The sequence below is a fragment of the Pteropus medius genome, unplaced genomic scaffold, assembly GCF_902729225.1.
Source record: "Pteropus medius unplaced genomic scaffold, Ma_sr-lr_union100, whole genome shotgun sequence".
In the NCBI taxonomy this organism is placed as follows: Eukaryota; Metazoa; Chordata; class Mammalia; order Chiroptera; family Pteropodidae; genus Pteropus; species Pteropus medius.
Window position 1 is genome coordinate 6,929,774 of NW_024354499.1, and position 19,450 is coordinate 6,949,223.

Here is a 19,450-nt window from a genome sequence, read left to right on the forward strand (position 1 = left end):
ACACGCAAGAACCACTGCATAGAAATAGCCAGGCTGAGGATACTCCACTCTGGCCTTTCACATCAGAGTTAAATGGATAACGACAGAAGCAGACAATAGTCCCAGGCTACTTCATTCACTGACTTAAGCCCAAAAGGAAACAAAACATATTCAGCAAGATAAAGCTCTTGAAACCCCCAAACCCACTTGCCAAATTAGAGAATGCCACGCTTAACTATCAAACCAGAGGAGCTTTCATCTCAAAACTCAGCATGGCAGAGCCGCTCTGCTATGATTGCATAGCATTTCTCTTCTGCATGTGCCTTGGCCTCAGCCCCAGGCTTCAGCCCTGGCCCAGCCCAGACCAGACAACTACCTGAGACAAAGGAATAGGCCGCTAGGATGTTGCTGAGTAAAGCCATGTCCACGCGCTGTGATCACCGGCTCTGAGCTGCGGCAGAAGGGTGGCTTCCACGTGGCATCCACAGGAGCCTTCTGGAGATGCTTCAGCTGGATCGATGTGGCCCCTCCCTCTCTTCTCTTCTGTTTGGGAACACAAAGTGAGTGATGAGAACACATTCTGCTTTCCTGAGGCTGCGTTCCAGGTAGCCTGGGCTTAAAACAAAGAGCCAATCTCCCAAGTACCAGCCAGCCTTCCCAGCCAGGGATCTGGGGTCTTGTCTTTGTTGCTCTAGCAAGCTTTTTGGCTTTCAAGGAAGCGGCACCTGCTTATATCTCTGATTTTCCTGGCATTTCTTCTCTCTCTGCCCCATAGCCTCCCAACTTTGCATGTTAGCACTTCTCTCTCACCTTTCCTGGTACTTTTTATTGCATTCTCCTCATTTGCCCTTCAAGCACAGCCCATCATCACTTTAATCACTGCACTGTAACCCCAAGCCCAGCCCGCTCCTCGCCTGGCTCGGCTTCCTCTGCTCTGACAGCACCTGTGTACTTTGATCAGCTTGCCTCATCCCACAGGTCACCCAATGTGTGTCTTTGGCAATGGATCTGAGCTGGGTACTCCAGACCTGCCAAAGTGGCTCTTATTCTCAAATGCCCACAAGAACATGGAAACTCGAGCCCGCTCCCTGCCCACAGCTCACGACTCTGCCTGTGATGTGATGGGCTAACCTAACACACACACATTGCCACAGATTGCCCACCAGGGTACAGACTACAGACTTGGGATCTCAGTGTCCAGGGAGCTCAGCCTCTGGTTGGGGGAATACATTCGCTCCCCAGTTGTGGCATTATAATTACTCAGTTCGCTCAACGAAGCCCTCACAGAGAGCTCCTGAGGATGGAAGCGGGGAGAAGTGGCAAAGATTTTGATGACGCCTATCCAATGCTGTTCTGGGCTGAGGGTAGGGAACTGAGTCACAGGGAATGGAGGGACATCGGGAAGGAAGAAGCTAGAGAAGCAGAAGGCTCCAGTCTCTGTAGAAGAAATGGGTTCTCAGGCGTATCACAGACGTAAGTACCAAGGGCCACATTTAGAGGGCCTGGAGAGCTGCAACTGCACGGGTGGATGGCATGGCTCACAACAGAAAAGACATCTCTCACTCTGGTGGACTCACATGGGCTCAGGGAAGACCAAAACAAGGAAAGACAGGCCAACCTGAAGGTAAGAGAGAAATGACCACAAGGTCTTTAGAGCAGCCAGAGGCCTTGAGAGTGATAGGATGAGGAATGGGAGCTTGGGGGCTCTGAGAAGGGGTTGGCTACTACACCTGGCTACTCTGAGCAAGAACACAGGGCTCCCTTCAACAACCATTTGAGTTCCTAAAAGGTGACAATTGGATTATACAGGTGAATAGGTGGAACCACCACCATGAGTCCAGAAACTTTAATTCAGGTCTGAGGACTGCAGGACCCAAGAAGAGAGTGAAGCCACTGGAAAATTTCTGAGTATGTAGAGGGACAAGGCTATTTCAGATCCATTCCTTCCTATCTATCCCCACCATTCTACCATGAAGCAAATATCACTTCATTTCTGGGAATTTTGCAACAGTCTCCTACCTGGTTCTGCCAACACCTATTCCTGTTTAATTTAGCACCCACTTTCACCAACAAGGTCATCTTTATAAAGTATAAATCTGATCACTTTACTCCACAGCCCAATCCTTCAAATAATCCCTATTAAACTTCTTAATACCACACACATGCACTTGTACAATATCTGACCCCTACGTAATCAATCTCCTACCCAACTCTATACCCACACTTTAGGGTATCTATCCAAAAGAATTGAAAACAGAAAGTCGAACAACTATTTGTACACCAATTGTTATTATGGAGCATTATTCCTAGTAGCCTAAAGGTAGAATCAATCAAAGTGTCCATCCACAGGAATGAATAAAAAAATGTGGTATGTACATTCAATGCATTATTACTCACAGCCTTAAAAAGGAATTTCTGACACATACTACAACATGGATGAACCTTGAGAATATTATGCTAAATGAAATAAACTGATCACAAAAGAACAAATACTATATGATTCTACTTACGTGAAGTACCTAGAAGAGTCAAATTCATAGAGATAGAAAGTAGAGTGGTGGTTGTCAGTGGTTGGGAGAAGGGGAGGGTATTGGGGAGTTATTGTTTAATGGATACAGAGTACAAAGTTTCAGTTTTGCATGAAAAGTATTCTGAAGATGATGGTGGTGATGGTTGTACAACAATGTAAATGTACTTAACAGCACTGAAATGGTTAAGATGGTAAATTTTGTTATATGTATTTTACCACAATTTTAAAAATTAATAATTATAAAAATAATTTTAAGTAAAAGATGTTATCTCACTTATTTAAACAATTAGTAATTATAATCTATCACATTTATAGGTTAAAAGGAAAAAAATATCACATCAATAGGTGCAAAAATGTATTTGTGCAAAATTTAATAAAATCTATGATTTAAAAAAAAAAAAAAAGCCCACTGCAGTGAAGCTCCATATCCTCCTGACTCTTTTCTTTGGGTATCAAAATATCCAAATATTCTTCTAATATGCACTATGGTATTGTAATGGGAATTATTGGTTTACATGTTTGTCTCCTAGACCGAAGAGACATTTTACAAATCCTTGTTACTCAAGTACCTAATGTGGTTTCTGATGAAGGAGGTCCTAAGTAAATGCTGGCTTGCTGGCTGTCTGTAAACCAAAAAGAGCAATTAGGCATGAGCCTTGTGTGCGTAAGTCTCAGAGCCTCTTTCCGAACAGGTCTGAGGGTGAGCAATCTTGAACACTAAAAGGATCCCAGGGCTGACTGGCTCCGAGTGGGATGCCAAGCAGAGTGCTCCCTCAGGACTATGAGGGGACCGCACGCAAGATGGAAGCTGCACTGTGGCACAGAAATTCTTCCTGCAAGTTGCCTCATGACCTGGATGATAATAGAGAGGGCTGCAAGAGTCAGAGGAAAGAGGAAGAGGGACAAAGAAGGCAGGCCAAGGCTGAGGAAAGACAACCTCTGCATACTCCACCCTAAAGAGCAAACAGAAAGCCCCTCCGGTCCACGTGGCACAAGCCAGCCTAGAGCAGGGGTCAGGACATCTCTACCGTAAGGGCCAGAGAGTAAACATTTCAAGCTTGGAGGGCCGTATAGTCTCTGTCTCCACTACTCATCTTTGCTATTGCGGTACAAAAGCCACCATAGACGATACGTAAATGAACGAGTGTGGCTGTGTTCCGATAAAACTTTATTATTTTTTAAATAGGTGGTAGACTCAGTTTGGCTCATGGTTTGCAGACCTCTAGCCTAGTTCTTATTAATCAAAGTATGGTTCAAGGACCAGCAGCATTGCCATCACCTGGGAGTTTGTTAAATCTGTATAATCTTAGGTACCACCAAAGACCTTCGGAATTAAAATCTCATTTTACATGATGCCCAGTAGAGTTTGCTCAGTGCTCTACCTGACTTCTCTGATCCCCTTCAGTCTGAGCACTAAGGTGCTATAACACTTAGTGCCTCCTTTATACATCTGATCTAGGGTAGGAAAGCAAGTCCTCATCAGCCCTGTTGCACAGTCAGTTCTCTAAGTGGTAACAGAGCACCTTAGTGAGGACACTGAGACTGAGATCAAGACTCAGAAAAAGAGATTCAGGACAACTGCCAATGAGACAAGGTCTGCAGAAGTTAGAGGTATGATGAACCCCAGAGCTAAACACTACTCCCCAACCCTTCTCCCCAAGCTCTCCCCTTCATGGTGATGTAACAGCTCCAAGGAGCTGTGGACACTTTCTGCTGGCAGTTTGCCCTCTAATTAAAACATTTCTGCATATCCTACTGCGATGGTTAATTTCATGAGTTAACTTGATTGGCCATGGGGTGTCCAGATTACACATTATTTCTGGGTGTGTCTGTGAGGATATTTCCAGATGAAATTATGATTTGAATCAATGGACCTGCAAAAGTAGATTGCCCTCCCCAACGTGGGTGGGTGTCCTCCAATCTACTGAAGGCCTGAAGAGAAAAAAAGGTGGAGGAAGGAGGAACTTGCCCCTTTTTTCCTGCCTCAATGTTTGAACTGAGATGCCCCATCTCATCTCATCTTCTCTGGCCCTCAGATTGAGCTTTACACTATCAGCTCCCCTGGGCCCCAGGCCTTGAGACTCAGGCTGAATTACACCACTGGCTTTATGTATATAATATTTATTCTCCTGGTCTGTTTCTCTGGAGAACCCTGACTAATACACCTGCCAATAAAAATGTAAGAGGCATGAACCACACATTCACTCCTAAGTGCAATTTCGTGCTCTGTTCCCCAAGGAAGCTCCTTATCACTGGCTACCTCTTAGTATAGATTCTCAGCTTTGGGCAGTTTGCCCCCAGGGGACATTTGACAATGTCTGGAGACATTTTTGGCTATCACGGTTGCAGTAGGGGTTGACATGGCATCTAGTGAGTAGGGGGCAAGGATTCTTCTAAACATCCTACAATGCGCAACAGCCTCTCACAACAAAAAAAACGATCTAGCCCCAAATATTAATGTATTGTGGCTGAGAAACTCTGTTCCAGAGCAAATATCATTACTTCATTGACCAGTCTAAATGGTTCTCAGTGTTTATGAAGCTCACGCACATCACCGATATAATTGGAAAGGTGTCAGTGAGAGGGGCTGCTTGGCAGCTCCAGCAGTCTCGAACAGGACACCACAAGTCCAAGGCCTAGGCCAGCAACTCAGTGATCCTAGTGAACAGAAGTGAATGGGCTCTGGGAGAACAGCTGACACTAACCAAGTCCTCGAGAGAACACAACATCAATCAATACCAGTTCATTGATCCATAACTAGAGAGCCGCCTGGCATGATATCCAGATCAGGTCCTCTTCTAGACAAATTGACCCCAGGGATTATCTTGGCGAGGACAAAATTAGACTAAGGAGCTCTATATTTTCAACACCAGGGTTTTCTTCCAGTGATAACCGGTTGGATTAACCCTACACTATTCCAGGGAAAAATCGTGTCTATAGAACACTCTAGGGCCGGCACACTCTCTTTGGACGGCACCTACACATTCTTATAAATCTTACTCTCCGACAGCTTTCTTTCATCCGTGACCCAAAGCTCTTTCACCTAATTGCTGAAAAACTGCAACACAATTGAAAAGAGATAGCTTCTTTTCATGACTTACATTGCAGAATTTTGTCTTCCTGAACACATGCTGGTCTCTTGGTCAAGATGACAACCTGTTTTATGAACATCACCTCTTAGACTAAATGGCTAATTGCATGCATTATATGCTATTTTTCACTGGCTTTCATTTGAGAGGTAGACCCATTTCCAGTGCTGCAAATTTATCTTCTGTGAAACCCATTTATACCTAGTGTAATCACTGAATGTACAAAATGAAATATGCCTGACCATGATACATCTTGTCTTATATTGCAGTAGCAGCAGTAAGCATGCCTGGTGGGTAAGCCCTCATGCAGGGGACTATCTCATTACACAGTGTGCAGAGGGTGGTAAAAAAAAAAAAAAATCTCATTATCTCCTTAGCTACCTAGGGAGAGGTGCACTGTCAGGAACAGAGGAGTCTCTGGTAAGAACAATTCATCCCCAATGACGCTGGTATCAGCAATACAGGTTCTGAAACTTGGTTGGCCCCAGTTGGCTTCTTAGGCTCTGAAAGAAAAGAGAAATGGCATAAAAATCATCAGAGAGCATTGCATGCCTAGGAGATCACATCACGCATTAGACTTGGTGCATGAACTGCTGAGCAGACCAGCCTCGGTGATGTTTGTCTGGACCCCTGACGAGATAGAATGCCATCCCCTGAGAGGGTACAGCCCACTGCCAGAGTTTGATCTGGAATTTGAACCAGACAGCTAGAGAAACTGACCTTCCAACATCATAGCAGAAAGGAAAGCTAGGAATATAAATCAAAGATGCATATTTCCTCTTCCATCTTGTTGGCCAAAACTCATAAAACGGCTAGAGTGAGATGTGTCCATGTGGCCCCTAGTCAGTGAAGGTTTCAGGCCAGCCTCTCTAGAACAGGAAGGGTGGGGATTTGGTTCCCAGAGAGTAGTGCTCAGATGGGCCGTGGAGTGAAGTCTCAAGAATTCTGTGTGGGCACCAAAAACATGAAAATGCTGATGTGTGGATTCCCGCAGCCTGTGCCTTTCATCCAGAAGTCTCAAAGCCTCTGCTCATCCAGCTAGGAAAGTCAGTGGGGCTTCTGAAAGGTCTGGATCCCACACAGCTCCTTTATTTGGCAGCTTCATTTAGAAGTGTGTAGAAAGAATGAAATCAGTCACGGAGCTCACAGAGTCCTGAAGAGTCCCCTTGCTCCATGCAGACACACTCATTCATTTGTTGTCACTGCTTCCTGCTGACTTGCAGCATCTGACTGCTGTTGGTTTATTTACGTCTCTATAGATACTTATCCCAGCTGCCTTTGCCTCACAAAGGATTTGTGGACCTTCCTATCTCCGTTTTTCTGGTAAAGAAATTAAGGGCAAGAAAGGAAAGGAAACTTGAAGCACAGGATCTGTAGTTCTTTAGAGACTCATGTGCCAAAGCATGGAAGCAGCTTTTTGAGATGCCTTCACCTTCCACTCTACACTAATGAAAACCACCCTAGGAACTGACTCAGAGTGGTTGCACAGAGTCTGAGATGCAAAGGCCACAATGGAAAATAGCTCCCACATCATGGGATGGGAAGAGGATACACATGGCCCCAAAGAAATGACTGAGCAGAGAGAAACCCAATTTTCTCTGCATGACTGACAAACACCTGTGGATGACACATCCAACAGGCTGGCCTGCCAGCTGCGGGGCTTCCTTTGCTTCTGATCCCTGCAAACTTCCCCTCTAACCCACTGCGGCAAATCATTTCCAGGGACAGACCCCTAACCTTGTTGTCACCTGCAAAGTGCTGACCCTGGAATCTGGGCTGTGAACTCCTTAAGGACAGACACCACGTCTTCACTTTTCTCGATGTCCCCAGAGTCTCCCACAGCAAGCGCACAGTGCTGACACTGAGTGACAGTTGGATGACTGACTCACACTCAGAAATTCTACTCTCCAACCAGAATCTTCTATCCTTCCAGAGGAACAGTTAAAGGGAAGAGGATGTTTCATCTGGGAGAATCTTAGAGGAGATGATTTTTCTTTTTGCAGAATAGAAAGAGATTATACAGGAGAAATTAGACTTTGTTTGTAAGACACCAAAAAACGGAACATAGGCTCAAGTACAGGAAAGGGCAGAAGCTTCGAGACTGATCAGGCCTGAGCTTAAATCTGAGCTCCACTATTTCCTATCTTAAGACTGAATAAGTTAGCTAACTCTCTGACCCTGTTTCCTCCCCATTGAAATGAGGCTTATGGTTCCTACCTCAATCCACCTAAGTAAACGGACACTGTTTCAAGTGTTTGCATCAGAAGAATTATAATGCAGGGGTTTGGTTGTAGTGACAAAGATAGAAATAAAGGTTGAAGGTGATAGAGGAGCTGAGATTTGCAGGCTGCTGCAAGAGATGACAAAGTCGAGAGTTTAAATATCTCAAATCGATATGTGGAATCTAGAGAACAGGATAAACAAACAACAGAAACAAGTTCAGAGATACAAAGAACATCTTGATGGTTGTCTGGGGGTTGGCGGATAAGTGGAGGGAGAGGGTATTAAGAGGTATAAATTGGTGGTTACAAAATAGTCATGGGGATGCAGAGTATAGCATGGGGAATATACTCAGTAGTATGGTAATAACTATGTATGGTGTCAGATGGGTTTTGGATTTATCGGGTCGATCACTTCAAAAGTTATATAAATGTCTAATCAATGTGTTGTACACCTGAAACTAATGTAATATTGTATGTCAACTATAATTGAAAAAAGTAAAAAGATAAAAATTAAAATAAATAAATATTTCAAATTGGTATGATTTTAAAAAGATGAAATTAGCTGGAGTTAGGTCGTATGGGATGAGACCATGAGGTATTCCAGAGGTTAGCAAGAACAAGCAGCAGGGAGCTGAAGGAACGGAGGGAGGAAGTAGTGTTAGCAGAGAACGAGGGTCACCCGGATAAAAGGAGGAGCAGTGCCACTCAGGAGTCAGGGTCACCAGGAAGAATCTGACACCATGGAGGACTCAAACAGTGGGATATGGAACTATGGAGGTGCAGTCACTACCGGAGAAAATGCTTGATGAAGAGCGAGAGGGAGGATATACTCTGGCTTCCTCATTTCCTCTATTCTCAGCCTCCCACTGGTGCCTCCCTTGGCCAAACCTAGCAGGAAGCCAGAGCACCCTTGAGCCTGAAACAGGTGGCCTCCAGGTCAGCCTCTGCTATCCAGAGCAGAGCAGAGATCAGAGGCAAAGAGACCCACTCAGAGGGTGTCTGTGAGGATGCAGAACATGTAAGATGCCCAGCACATAGTGGTGCTCAATAAACGGTAATTATAACTTTTTTGTACCAGTTATACGATGGGCATTTTGAACTACATTTTCTCATTACTTTATATCTCAATATACAGAAACGCAAGCTGGGATATTTGGCTCATGCCACATGGACTCTGCCAGAAATGGTTATTTTTTTCCAAGTGAGCAGCATATCTGAGAAATGTGAAAAGCAGCCCTGTCCTAAAGTTTCACTGTATAAAGCAAATGTTGAGTTTCCACAGCTGCTGGCTTCAGCCTACCCAGAGGAATAGTTTCAATGAAATATTAATCTCTAAAAAAGCCACACTGCGGTAAGACTGCACAGTAATTCAAGCAGCATGTGCAAAATTTATTTAGTGTTGGCCAGGAATGGTTTTAATTATGTGAAGTCTTCAGAAAGAGAAGAAAGTAGTTGAAGATGTTTGACTAAATCACAGAGGCTCTGGATACTCCCAGCTCTTTTCCCAGTTTCAGTTTATTTTCATGATCTCAAACCATAACACAAAGGAAGCTCCCATGGACTTGGATGATGGTACTGTCAGAACCAAAGTGCAACCAGCGGCAAAAACAACCAAGGCAGGAAACATCAGCACTAGCGGTCCAAAGACCTCCGGTACGGTGCGAAGGTCAGGCGTCCAGTCGTGAAAGAACAACCAGGGTAGGGACAGACAGAGGGATGAGAAGCCAAAGAGTGCTCAAAGCCTGGGAGGCAGGACGCAAGATGCTTTCATCAAAGGTCATAGGTGAGTGCAAGGTGCAGCATGTGCTGTGTACCTGCTGGACACGTCTCATTTCCTGGGAGTTACTGGTGAGGTGGCAGCACTTGAACTTGAAGTAGCACCTGGGCTTGAAATAGCCCCTGGGTGTAAGAAGAAGACCAGGGCCCATCCCTGAGGATGATAATGGCACTAGAGATTGGGCCTTGCAGGAAAGAGTTATGCCATCCCTATGAGTCTTAAAAAAGGTCAATGACCAGAAGCCACAAAGTGTCCCCTAGATAAGTGAAAGAGACAGAAAACTCAGGAAGTTATCTTTAAAGACTGGCTTTCAGCCTTTGGGTTCTGTCTATGGGTATTGGGGCCCTGGCACCAGCCTGGGGACAGGGGTTTCTGTCCCAGGAAGGTCCCTATGAGTGAGAACATCAGAAAGGGGACAGGAATTTAGAAAGGAGATAAGCAAAAGCTGATCCTGTGAGGCAGAGAGCATGGTTGGAGATAGGCAGCGAGGTTCTCATGATCAACCTTTAGCTGGTCCATCAAGATGATGCCCTTATATCTATGCCCAAAGGGTCAGGTCACAAGGGTTTACTGCTTCAAGTCAGATAAGCCTGGGCAATAGGCAGCTCTGGTCTTAGCTGGGAAGAGTAGGGCAGGGACCCAAACCATCCTGACTTCAAAGGGGAGTCGAGAACACCGAAGGTGGATGAGGGAGGAATGAAAGCCTCCACCTGGATTTCCCAGAGATCTCTCCAGCCCAAAGTGTCCTAAATTCATTCTCCCCACCAATCCGCTTCCTCTTAATTTCTGAGCCTCCCAATCACTCAGACTCAAACTTGGGGGTCATCATAAACCCTTCCTCTCTCCTGCTCTGACAATTCTATTCTTATGTCCATTTTAACTCTCCATCCTCACTACCACTTGCCTAACTCAGGAGTTCCTCCATTTTCTTCTCCCGCTACCCCAGTATCATATACTGGTGCCAGATGGAACGTTTGGAAATAATGTCACTCCTTTGTTCTAAAATTGTCACCTATAGAGTTAAATTCAAATGTGAGCCTATAAATCAAGGCTCTTCATGAGTTCGTCCCAGTCTTTCCAGCACAGCCCGATGTCCAGGCAAACGGAATCGCTCTCTTCTCCACACACTTCCCACCTGGTACTACCTCAGGGTTTTGCTCTGTCGAATGAATTTCTTTACACGATTGCATTTCTGGGTCCTATCCATCCTTCAAGATCCATAGCACATCCCGTCCTGCCAGAATGTTCTCTGATCTTCCCCTGAATACATAATTGCTCCCTTTTTTGGACTTCCATAATCTTTTGCAGACGGTAAAAGTATGGGCTTTTTATACATTTGTATTAGGCCATAAGCTCTTTGAGAAGAAAGGCCTTACATCAGATTCTCTTTCATAGAGGAGGTATAGGCAGACCCAAGAACACTGAGTTTGGCCAGCTTGTAAGAAATGCAAAGAATTTGGGGGAATAACTTTGGAAACAATATTGGGGTCATACTGAGATCCTGGAGTGATAATTATAGGCATTTCAGAATCATCAGCTGAAGTATGAAAATAGATGAGGCAACCCTGACAAAGAACAACAAATATAAAGGAAGAGGCTCATGGCTAGACCCTGGAGAAAACCAATGATGGGGAAGGAAGAAATTGTCATGGAGACTGGAAGGAAGTGGTCAGACAGAGTCACAACCTTCATACCACACTGGGCATAAAAAGAATTTCAGTCCTGTTGGTCAGCCACACCAACATGTGCTTGAATAATTCTGACCAAATCCTGTGTGGCTTTCTCTCTAGAATTCCAAGTAGGGTAGGACATGCTGGCAGACTTGTGGATCTTTAATCCAGGCCATTATAAAGGTGACCCGCTTGCCATTTTATTCCTAACTAGTATTCAAGCAAAGGATTCAGTCTACCACCAGTGGGGCCTCCCAAGTCCAGCATATCTGAGGCATCTGTAAATGCCCAATCACAGAAATAATGCCCAATTGAGAAACGTGCGAATGGGAACAAGAAGCATTCCTTATCACCTGATGCTTTGTTGTTTTGGCCTATGAGTCCCAAGCTGACTTCTAAGTCCATTATAATTATTAAAGCTAGAGCATAAGCACAGGGACCCTGAGAAAGTCAGAAAGGTGGGTCAAAAACCCTGACTAGAGGGAGTCTGGAAGCCCAGGGCCATCCCTCGTGGAGCTGGAAGAAAGGGAGATTCTAGGTAGCAGGATACCAGTCTTCCTTTATGGGAACTGTGTGGATCCCTGGGGAGGTGGGCAGCTTCCGCCTGAGACCTTCCTGATATCTCCTCATCAGGGGCTGCTAGGCCCACGGCCACATAGGACCCGCTCCGTGCCCATGCAATTCAATTTTGTGCCTGGGATGTAAAGAGCCCTGGGCCAGACTGATATTCTTCTGATTCTAACAATGAGGCCCTCTCAAGCCAGCTCTGCAGTTGAAATCTCAACTGCCTTACGCCTTACTCCAGTGCAATGGAGTTCAACCTATTTGTTTCAAGGGGTCCACAGCTGTTTGATTTAAATTACATTTAAAAAATGTAATTTAGCGGTCAACAGATACATTTAAGCGTGTGATACGCTAAACATGAACAATCACAGACTCCATGAGCTACAGGTTCAGGAATAAAGGTTCTGTACCCACTTCAGAATAAAGGTTCTGTTGCCGACACCATGAATATGTTTGAACACATGTAGATATGTCATTAATTAGGAAAACTGTAGTTCCAAAAATGTCTCTTAACAATTCAGATCCATGCAAGTCTTCTCATGCTGTGAAATTGTATGAGCAGATACACTAGCGCCACGCTGGCTCACGTGTGCCATGGTTGCCTGAGCCAGGCAAGGCTCAGGGATACTCATGCTCACAAAAAGATATAATAATAAACTTTACAGTAATAAGTGGCCACATAACATCTGGCACCATGGTAAGTAATTACTGGTAGCTCTCACACCTGTTTTATTCTTAGCGTGCCTGACAGGCTTTTGAAAATCCAAACAAGACCAACTCAGCAATGCAGGGCCATGTTGTAACTATTCCTCCTACAGCCAATAAAGCATCAATGATAAAAATGACAACGGAAGTTTCAGCTTCAACGTGCCAAATTAATTTTTTTTTTTCTGTGTTAAAGGTTGTAAGTGAATACTAGAGAGAAACAGGTACTAAAGTTTCTGAAAATAGTTTTAATAACATAATTAACATCTCATAATGGCACAATATATTTTGGGGAAATATTTTCTGTCAAACAAAGCTGTAACTTGGTTAAAGAACCTGTTTGTCTATTCCTCTATAATTAAGGAGTGCAAACAGTTGTTACACAGCCGTAGTGAACAAACATTGGACTCAAATTTTCCTATATTTCTCTTTTAAGTTTCTGGATTATTTTAGTTGGAATAACCTGAATCTGCAAGGCATCCTGTTTGAGTGCTATCACTTGTAGTGTCTCACGGTCTCAACTTTCTCAGGGCTGTCCAGCCAACACAAAATACACGGATGTGTTAAGAGTGAGGATACCGTGAGGCTGCAACTGTCATCTCAAACCCTCAATTTCAAGTTTTCATATTCATTATAATGGTCTTGTTTTCATTAACTATATGTTATGAATGAGAATTATCAAAGAAAATAATGATATATACAACAAAATAGTAGTTTCTTCTGTTTTTACTCATTGAGATTCCATATAAGATTTCATTTGAAGAGTTTGAATGGTAAAAAAAAAAAAAAAAAAAAAAAAAAACCATGTTGTTCAATACATGGGAGAAACCCAGTGAATGAAGCAGGAAGGGGTTAAGAAATAAATCTTTTAGGTTATAAAGGAAGAAACTAGGTATGAGTTAGTGTGCATTGTGTACAGCCCCAGGTATAAACTTAGGGTTTAAACAAACGCTTGTTGAATTAATTAATACAGCAGAAATAGTATGTCCTTGCTCCTGGAATTGGGAAGGGGAAAACTTTGGAAATGGAGAAACAAGAAAGTCTGGAGTGGAAGTTTTGCTTTTCCTATGAGAATCACCTTCCTGTAGGTAAGTGGGCAGGCCTTTCTTTGTGTGAAGCAGGACACACCAAGAGACGATGACCGTTAAAGCCAGCATGGCTGAGGTGTTGGCATAACAGAAAGAATGTCATGAGCAGTGAGGTCTTTGGACTTATTTTAGAGACAAAGGGGAGACCAGACATAGGAGTTGAAGGGAAGGAGGCTAAGGGGAAAGTATACCCTGGAGAGCAGAAGCAAAGAAAGATTAAGATTCATTCATTCATTCATTCATTCATTCACTTATTTATTAATTAAGCACCTGTTAATACAGGTATGATACTAGGTACTAAAGTTATGAAGATAAACAAGCCTTGGTCAGTGTCTCTTTCTGGAGAGGGGAGGGCAGTATTGTTCCCAAAGGGGAGCACAGGGAACTAAGGGAAGATTAGGGATGGGAGAGCAGAGTCAACTTTCTACAAGAGGCAGCTCTAGAGATGAATCTCAAAGAAGAAATAGGACTTAATCAAGTGGATAAGAGCTGAGGCTGGTGGAGGGGGAGCACATTCCAACAGAGGGGGCGTTTGTGCAGAAAGACAAGATGTGAGACAGAAAACTGCATAGCTGGGATACAGCAAGTGGATCCAATATGGGTGCAGCGCAAAGTAAAAGGGAAGGAATGACAAGAGATGAACCTGCTGAAGGGGCCTGATGCAGTCCGCTATGGAGCTCAGACTCTCTCCTGTCAGCACTAGGAGCCAAGGGGGACACTATGCTGGGGACAGCACAGTAAGAACCTGCACGCTCACTCCCCTTTTCAATCGTTTCACACTGTTCGCTTGTGTGGCCTCCCACGAGAACTCCCAGAGAGCAGAACCTGACTTTTTCACCTTTTTCATCTTCATATCCTCACAGCTTAGTGTATTGCCTGGAATGCAATAGGAATTCAACACTTACTGTTATATGAACTAAATAATGAATGAGCAAAGTGCAAAGTAGGGAAAGGAGAGGCGGGGGGCACAGATGCAGTGAGTAGGGCCTAGAGAACACTGGCTAGTGCAAAGGCTGAGAAGTTAGGACAGGAAACCATCTGAGATATAATAACTATGAGTAAATAGAGACAGAATCCTCATTTCCCAAGCAGCATATGGAGGAAGCGAACAGAAAAACGACCACAGATAAAGATATCTTGGAGTAGGAGCTAGGCTGAGTCCCACTTAGTCACCTCAGTCTGAGGAAGCAATCTGACTTCTTCTTGGGACAGGGACATGTCATGGGTTGAATTATGACCCTCAAAAAAGATGTGCTGAAGTCCTACCCCCTGGGCCCTCAGAATGTGACCTTATTTGGAAATAGGGTCTTAGCAGATTTTTCCAAGTTAAGATGAGGTCATTAGTGTGGGCCCTCATCCAACATGACTGTGTCTTTATTAAAAGGGGGACATCAGACGTGGACCCACAGGGAAGAAAGACAATGTGAAGAGACTCAGGGAGAAGACATAAGGCCCAAGGCCACTAGAAGCCGGAGGAGAAACGTGAAACAGATTCTTCCCTGGTGCCTTGAGAGGGAGCACGGCCCTGCTAACACTTTTTCTGCCCTCCAGAACTGTAGGACAATAAATTTCCATTGTTCTAAGCCATCCAGTTTGTTATGGCAGTTCTAGGAAACTAATACAGGCTGGTAGGCAAAACAGATCAACAACTGTGGCAGACACTGATATTTTCTCCTCAACAGGCATCCCCTCTTCTGTGCTGCGAGGGCCCCGCTTTGTTGTGTGTCCATCTTTGGCCCAAGATGTGAGTCATGCAGTTGATTCACATCTATCATGGGAGTCTCTTTGCCATTCTGTTTACCATGTGACCCAATCCTGGTCTCACTAAAAGGACTGCTGTATCCATGGTATAATTCAGTTGTTCTTGGACATTTCAATGTCTCTAAAGTCCAGTTTAAAATATTCAGCACAGAGGCAGTCTTTATTTGAACCTGAACAGACACTAACTTAGTGATTAGTGGGGTTACTAGACAACTTGATGGAGGATGGTGACTGAATTGATTTCCTTGACCACAGTGGTCAGATTTGTCTTTTCAGATATTAACATTGATCTCCAGGGTTTAAACCTATAAGTTTTCCTTCATCTGATACTATTACCTCAATTTGACAAACATCCCCTGGGCATCTATGTTCGTCAGTGAATAAGACAATGTTTTAATCTAGGCACTTAAATTCAGGGATTCCCTAATCCAGAGCCCAACACCACGTTGTCTTCTCCATATTGTAACATGAACAAAATTGTCAGGTTAGAACTCTAAGTCCAAGTCTGCGTTTTGATGGATGTCCTCTGTCGAACACAGAATAATCTCACACCTAACAGTTTTGGCAGCTAAAACACAGGTCCAGTCCTTGCTATGCCAGAGACTCACTGAGAACCTTAAAAGGTTAGACGGGTCTTAATTGGACAAAGGGAAAGGAGAGGAGGGAGCTGCACAGGCGAGGAGGAGAGAAGAGTCCACATTTTAGAAATGGCACAGGCTTTGACACCATACCCGAGTTCAGTCTCAGCTCCACCATTTACCAACTATGTGACTTTGGGCAAACAACTGACCATTTCTAAACTTCAGTTTGGAAAATAGGAAATACAACTTGATATTCTTAAGAATTCTTAAGAATTATGCTTACCACGGAGGTAATCTATGTAATACACCCAGCATGGTGTCTTGTGACCAGCAGGTGACCTCCCAGGATGTGCACATGGTTCTGAGTCACACCTCTCGAACTCCCACAATTTTTTTTCTTCACTGGAAGAATCAGTTTGCTGACTATTAAAGAAATAACTGGGCATGCCCCCATCAAATTGGTCATGTAGTCCTGTCATTTTTACCTTGGAGCATATCACAAACCATTTTTTCCCCATGGTCGCTTCCTTAGTTCCCCTGAATTAAAGCAACAGCTCCTAACTGGCTTCCCTACCTCCATTCTTCCCATCCTCCAATCCAACCTCCATCGAGCCACCCAAATGATCGTCCTTAAGCAGGGCTTGGTAAACTATAGCTCACAGGCAAATCCAGCCCACTGCCTACGTTTTGTATATCAAGTTTTGTTGGAAGAGAGCCACACATTCATTTACACACTGTCCTCAGCTACTTTCACATTACAGTGGCAGAACTGAGTAGTTGTGATGCAGCCTTCAAGCTTAAAATATTTACCAGGTGGTCCTTTACAGAAAAAATTTGCTGGACCCTTGGTAATTTGTTCTAGAATGCTCTCCTTGGTAGCTCATCACTCTCTCCAGGGAGTTTTCTCTAAGATAAAGGTGTAAGCTGCATTCCTTGGCCCTTTCCTATCTTTCCTGGCTCATCTTTCGTTACTCCCACTACATGCAGCCTAAACATCATCCTCATTGAATGAGAGTCCTCCCTTCACCCAGAACACCACCACTTCCTTCCTGCATAGAAAAAAAAAAAACTTCTAGCTATTCTTCAAGTTTCTCCTTAAATATCCTTTATGAAGACTTCCAGAACTGCCCCCTTAGCCCTATCCAAGAGTCAGGTACTCCTTCCTTAGCAGTGATGTCCCACCAATAAGTGGCATGTCATATATAGTAGATACAGGTCTATGTATCTATCGTCCTCACCAGATCCCTCACTCTAACCTGTCCTTTCTTGTTCCCTTCTGGAGTACCCTGTTCTTTTCCAGCATAGCACCTACCATAATTTGTAATCACATATTTCTTCATGTTTTTATTTAAAATCTTTCTCTAACAACTGTGAGCTCCAACAAGGCAGGAACTAAGCCTGTTTAATTCACCACCACATTACCGTCAGCTGGCCTGGAACCAGCCACGTAGTAGTTGTTCCATTTGTCAGATGAACGAATAATTGGGTGAATGAAAAAAAAAATTATGAATTAATTAGATACAAATGAAAGAATCTAAGATATCAAAGCTATTACTGGATACTGCCACTCAGGTCCTCTGGCAGCCCCATGGTCCAAAAGGTTGGATGGGCATAAGGAGCACTGAGAACTTCGTAGCGTGTATCCAGCCCTATTCACTCATTTTGGAATCAATATGGAACATTTACATAGAGCAAATACTCTGCAGAAGTGGAATAAAGCCACGCATAGGATTATATAATTGAGTCCACATTTGTACCAAACCATGCAATATCTGGGCCGTGTCATCTGGAGAAGGATATCCTCTGTCTCCTGTCTACTAAGGAAAGATGGGTGAGCTTCAACCCTCTGTTCCTAAGGAGAGTGTCCTGTCTGTCCATCACACCCATACCCAGCCAAAGGGCGCTCCGAGTCTTGCTCACAGCCAGTTAAGAGACCTTGACAAGATGGGGTGGGGAGGGGGTTAGTGGGAATGAGCCCCCCTTGCCTCACAGTGTCCAGTTCCAAAAGAAACTTCAAGTTTGAAATGTGACCCTTGAGAGACGTACTGTTGACTTTTCCTGATACCCAAAGCTCAAGATGAAGCAAATAATTCTGCTGAGTTGCTGCTTCATGTGGAAAATATTAACGTATACATATATAATATATAAAATATATATATAATTTATATAAAAAATATACATCCCAAGGCATTTCCTGTGTGGCCTTTCTGGACAGTGTCTCTTTGGGAGAGCCCCATTCATAAAGGCCCTCTGTGTGTGCATTTCATGAGATGTTTCCAAGAAGAGCAAAAATGCTTTTTCAACCAAGGAGAAATTTATGAAGTTGAGAGCCAAATCCTAATTCTAGCCCTGAGCCTCAGGGATGTCAGCACCATGAACCAAGGCAAAGCCGAGTTTCTTGTTTAAGTCAAGCATTAACCCTCTGAGGTATTTACCTCTGGTCTGAACAACAAAAGAATCTTATGTATTAAAACACAGAGATCGACTTTGGCTCTAGATAAATACATCTTTTCAGAGCCTGTTGGACCTGTGTCCTTTAAGCATGGTGGCAAAGCATTCATAAGGAAATATCAGTCTTTTCCATTATTAAGAACTTAAATGGCAGGAGTCAAATCATTTAAGGTCATTCTAAGAATAGGCTGTCACCCAGCAAAACTCCTTATAATGTGTCTCCCATTTCCTGTAAGATCCGAGCAACTCTGTCTCCTTCTACAGACTGAACTTTCTCTCTGCTCAGAGGATCAGGTGTCTCATGTTCAGTTCAACACCAGTGTCCCTTCCCCACAACTCCCCCAAACTATGTTCTGTGTCCCCTTGTCTCCGCTCAAGGCTTTGTGCCACCCATCATCCTTACCACCCTGGTGTCTACAGACCAGACATCAATTTCCAGTACACTGTGCCTTCTTGGAGAATATATCACAGACAAATTCAGAGGAGGATGTATTGTACATGAATTTGATATGGTCTAGATTTAACATGTGATAATTCACAATTGGACATTGTGAAATAAATTTTCTCTATTTTGTCTAATAAAAGATGAGGATCTAAAACAACCATCAGAGACTTCTTAGTAATTTCTACACCTGGAAGCTGTCCAGAACATGGGAAGAAATTTCAGATCTGCATGGAAGAGAAAAGCAAACACAGAAATACTTCTCCCAGTGTGCATAGTATGTTTGTGGCCATGTCATGGGGTCTCTTCTGGCTCTGTCCCTCCCCATATGTATATTAACAGGCCTTTTCCATCTCCAAAACATTTTCTCTACCTAATACCTCAAGTTACCATCTTCTCTCTTGTTACTTTCATAGCTGAGCTTCCAGAAAAAAATGCCTATGCTTGATGTTTCTACTTCCTCACCCCACATGTTCCTCAACCTGCTTCACCTTTTAAACTCCCTTCACTAAGTAACCAGTAGTTTCCTAAATCTCAAATCCATGGATATTTTATTTCTATTTTTAGTGGATTGATGCTATTGATTCCACC

At 43.7% G+C, this 19,450-nt stretch overlaps 1 protein-coding gene across 6 annotated transcripts in view; it reads right to left on the bottom strand.

Moving 5' to 3' along the window:
- The window catches only part of EVA1A (eva-1 homolog A, regulator of programmed cell death), a 45,429-nt gene that overhangs the window by 17,291 nt on the left and 8,688 nt on the right, over positions 1-19,450 (bottom strand). For 3 of the 6 annotated variants that reach the window (XR_005650560.1, XM_039852413.1, XM_039852412.1), the window contains 2 exons: positions 5,980-6,101; positions 356-522 (listed from right to left, as the gene is read on the bottom strand). Coding sequence is in view for 5 of the 6 variants with exons in the window: in XM_039852413.1 (XP_039708347.1) it covers positions 356-401 (46 nt within the window). In the remaining variant the exon portion in view is untranslated. Of the gene's footprint in view, positions 1-355; positions 523-789; positions 1,090-5,610; positions 5,827-5,979; positions 6,102-19,450 lie in introns of those variants that run through there. The other 3 variants (XM_039852417.1, XM_039852415.1, XM_039852414.1) reach the window with 3 other exon arrangements.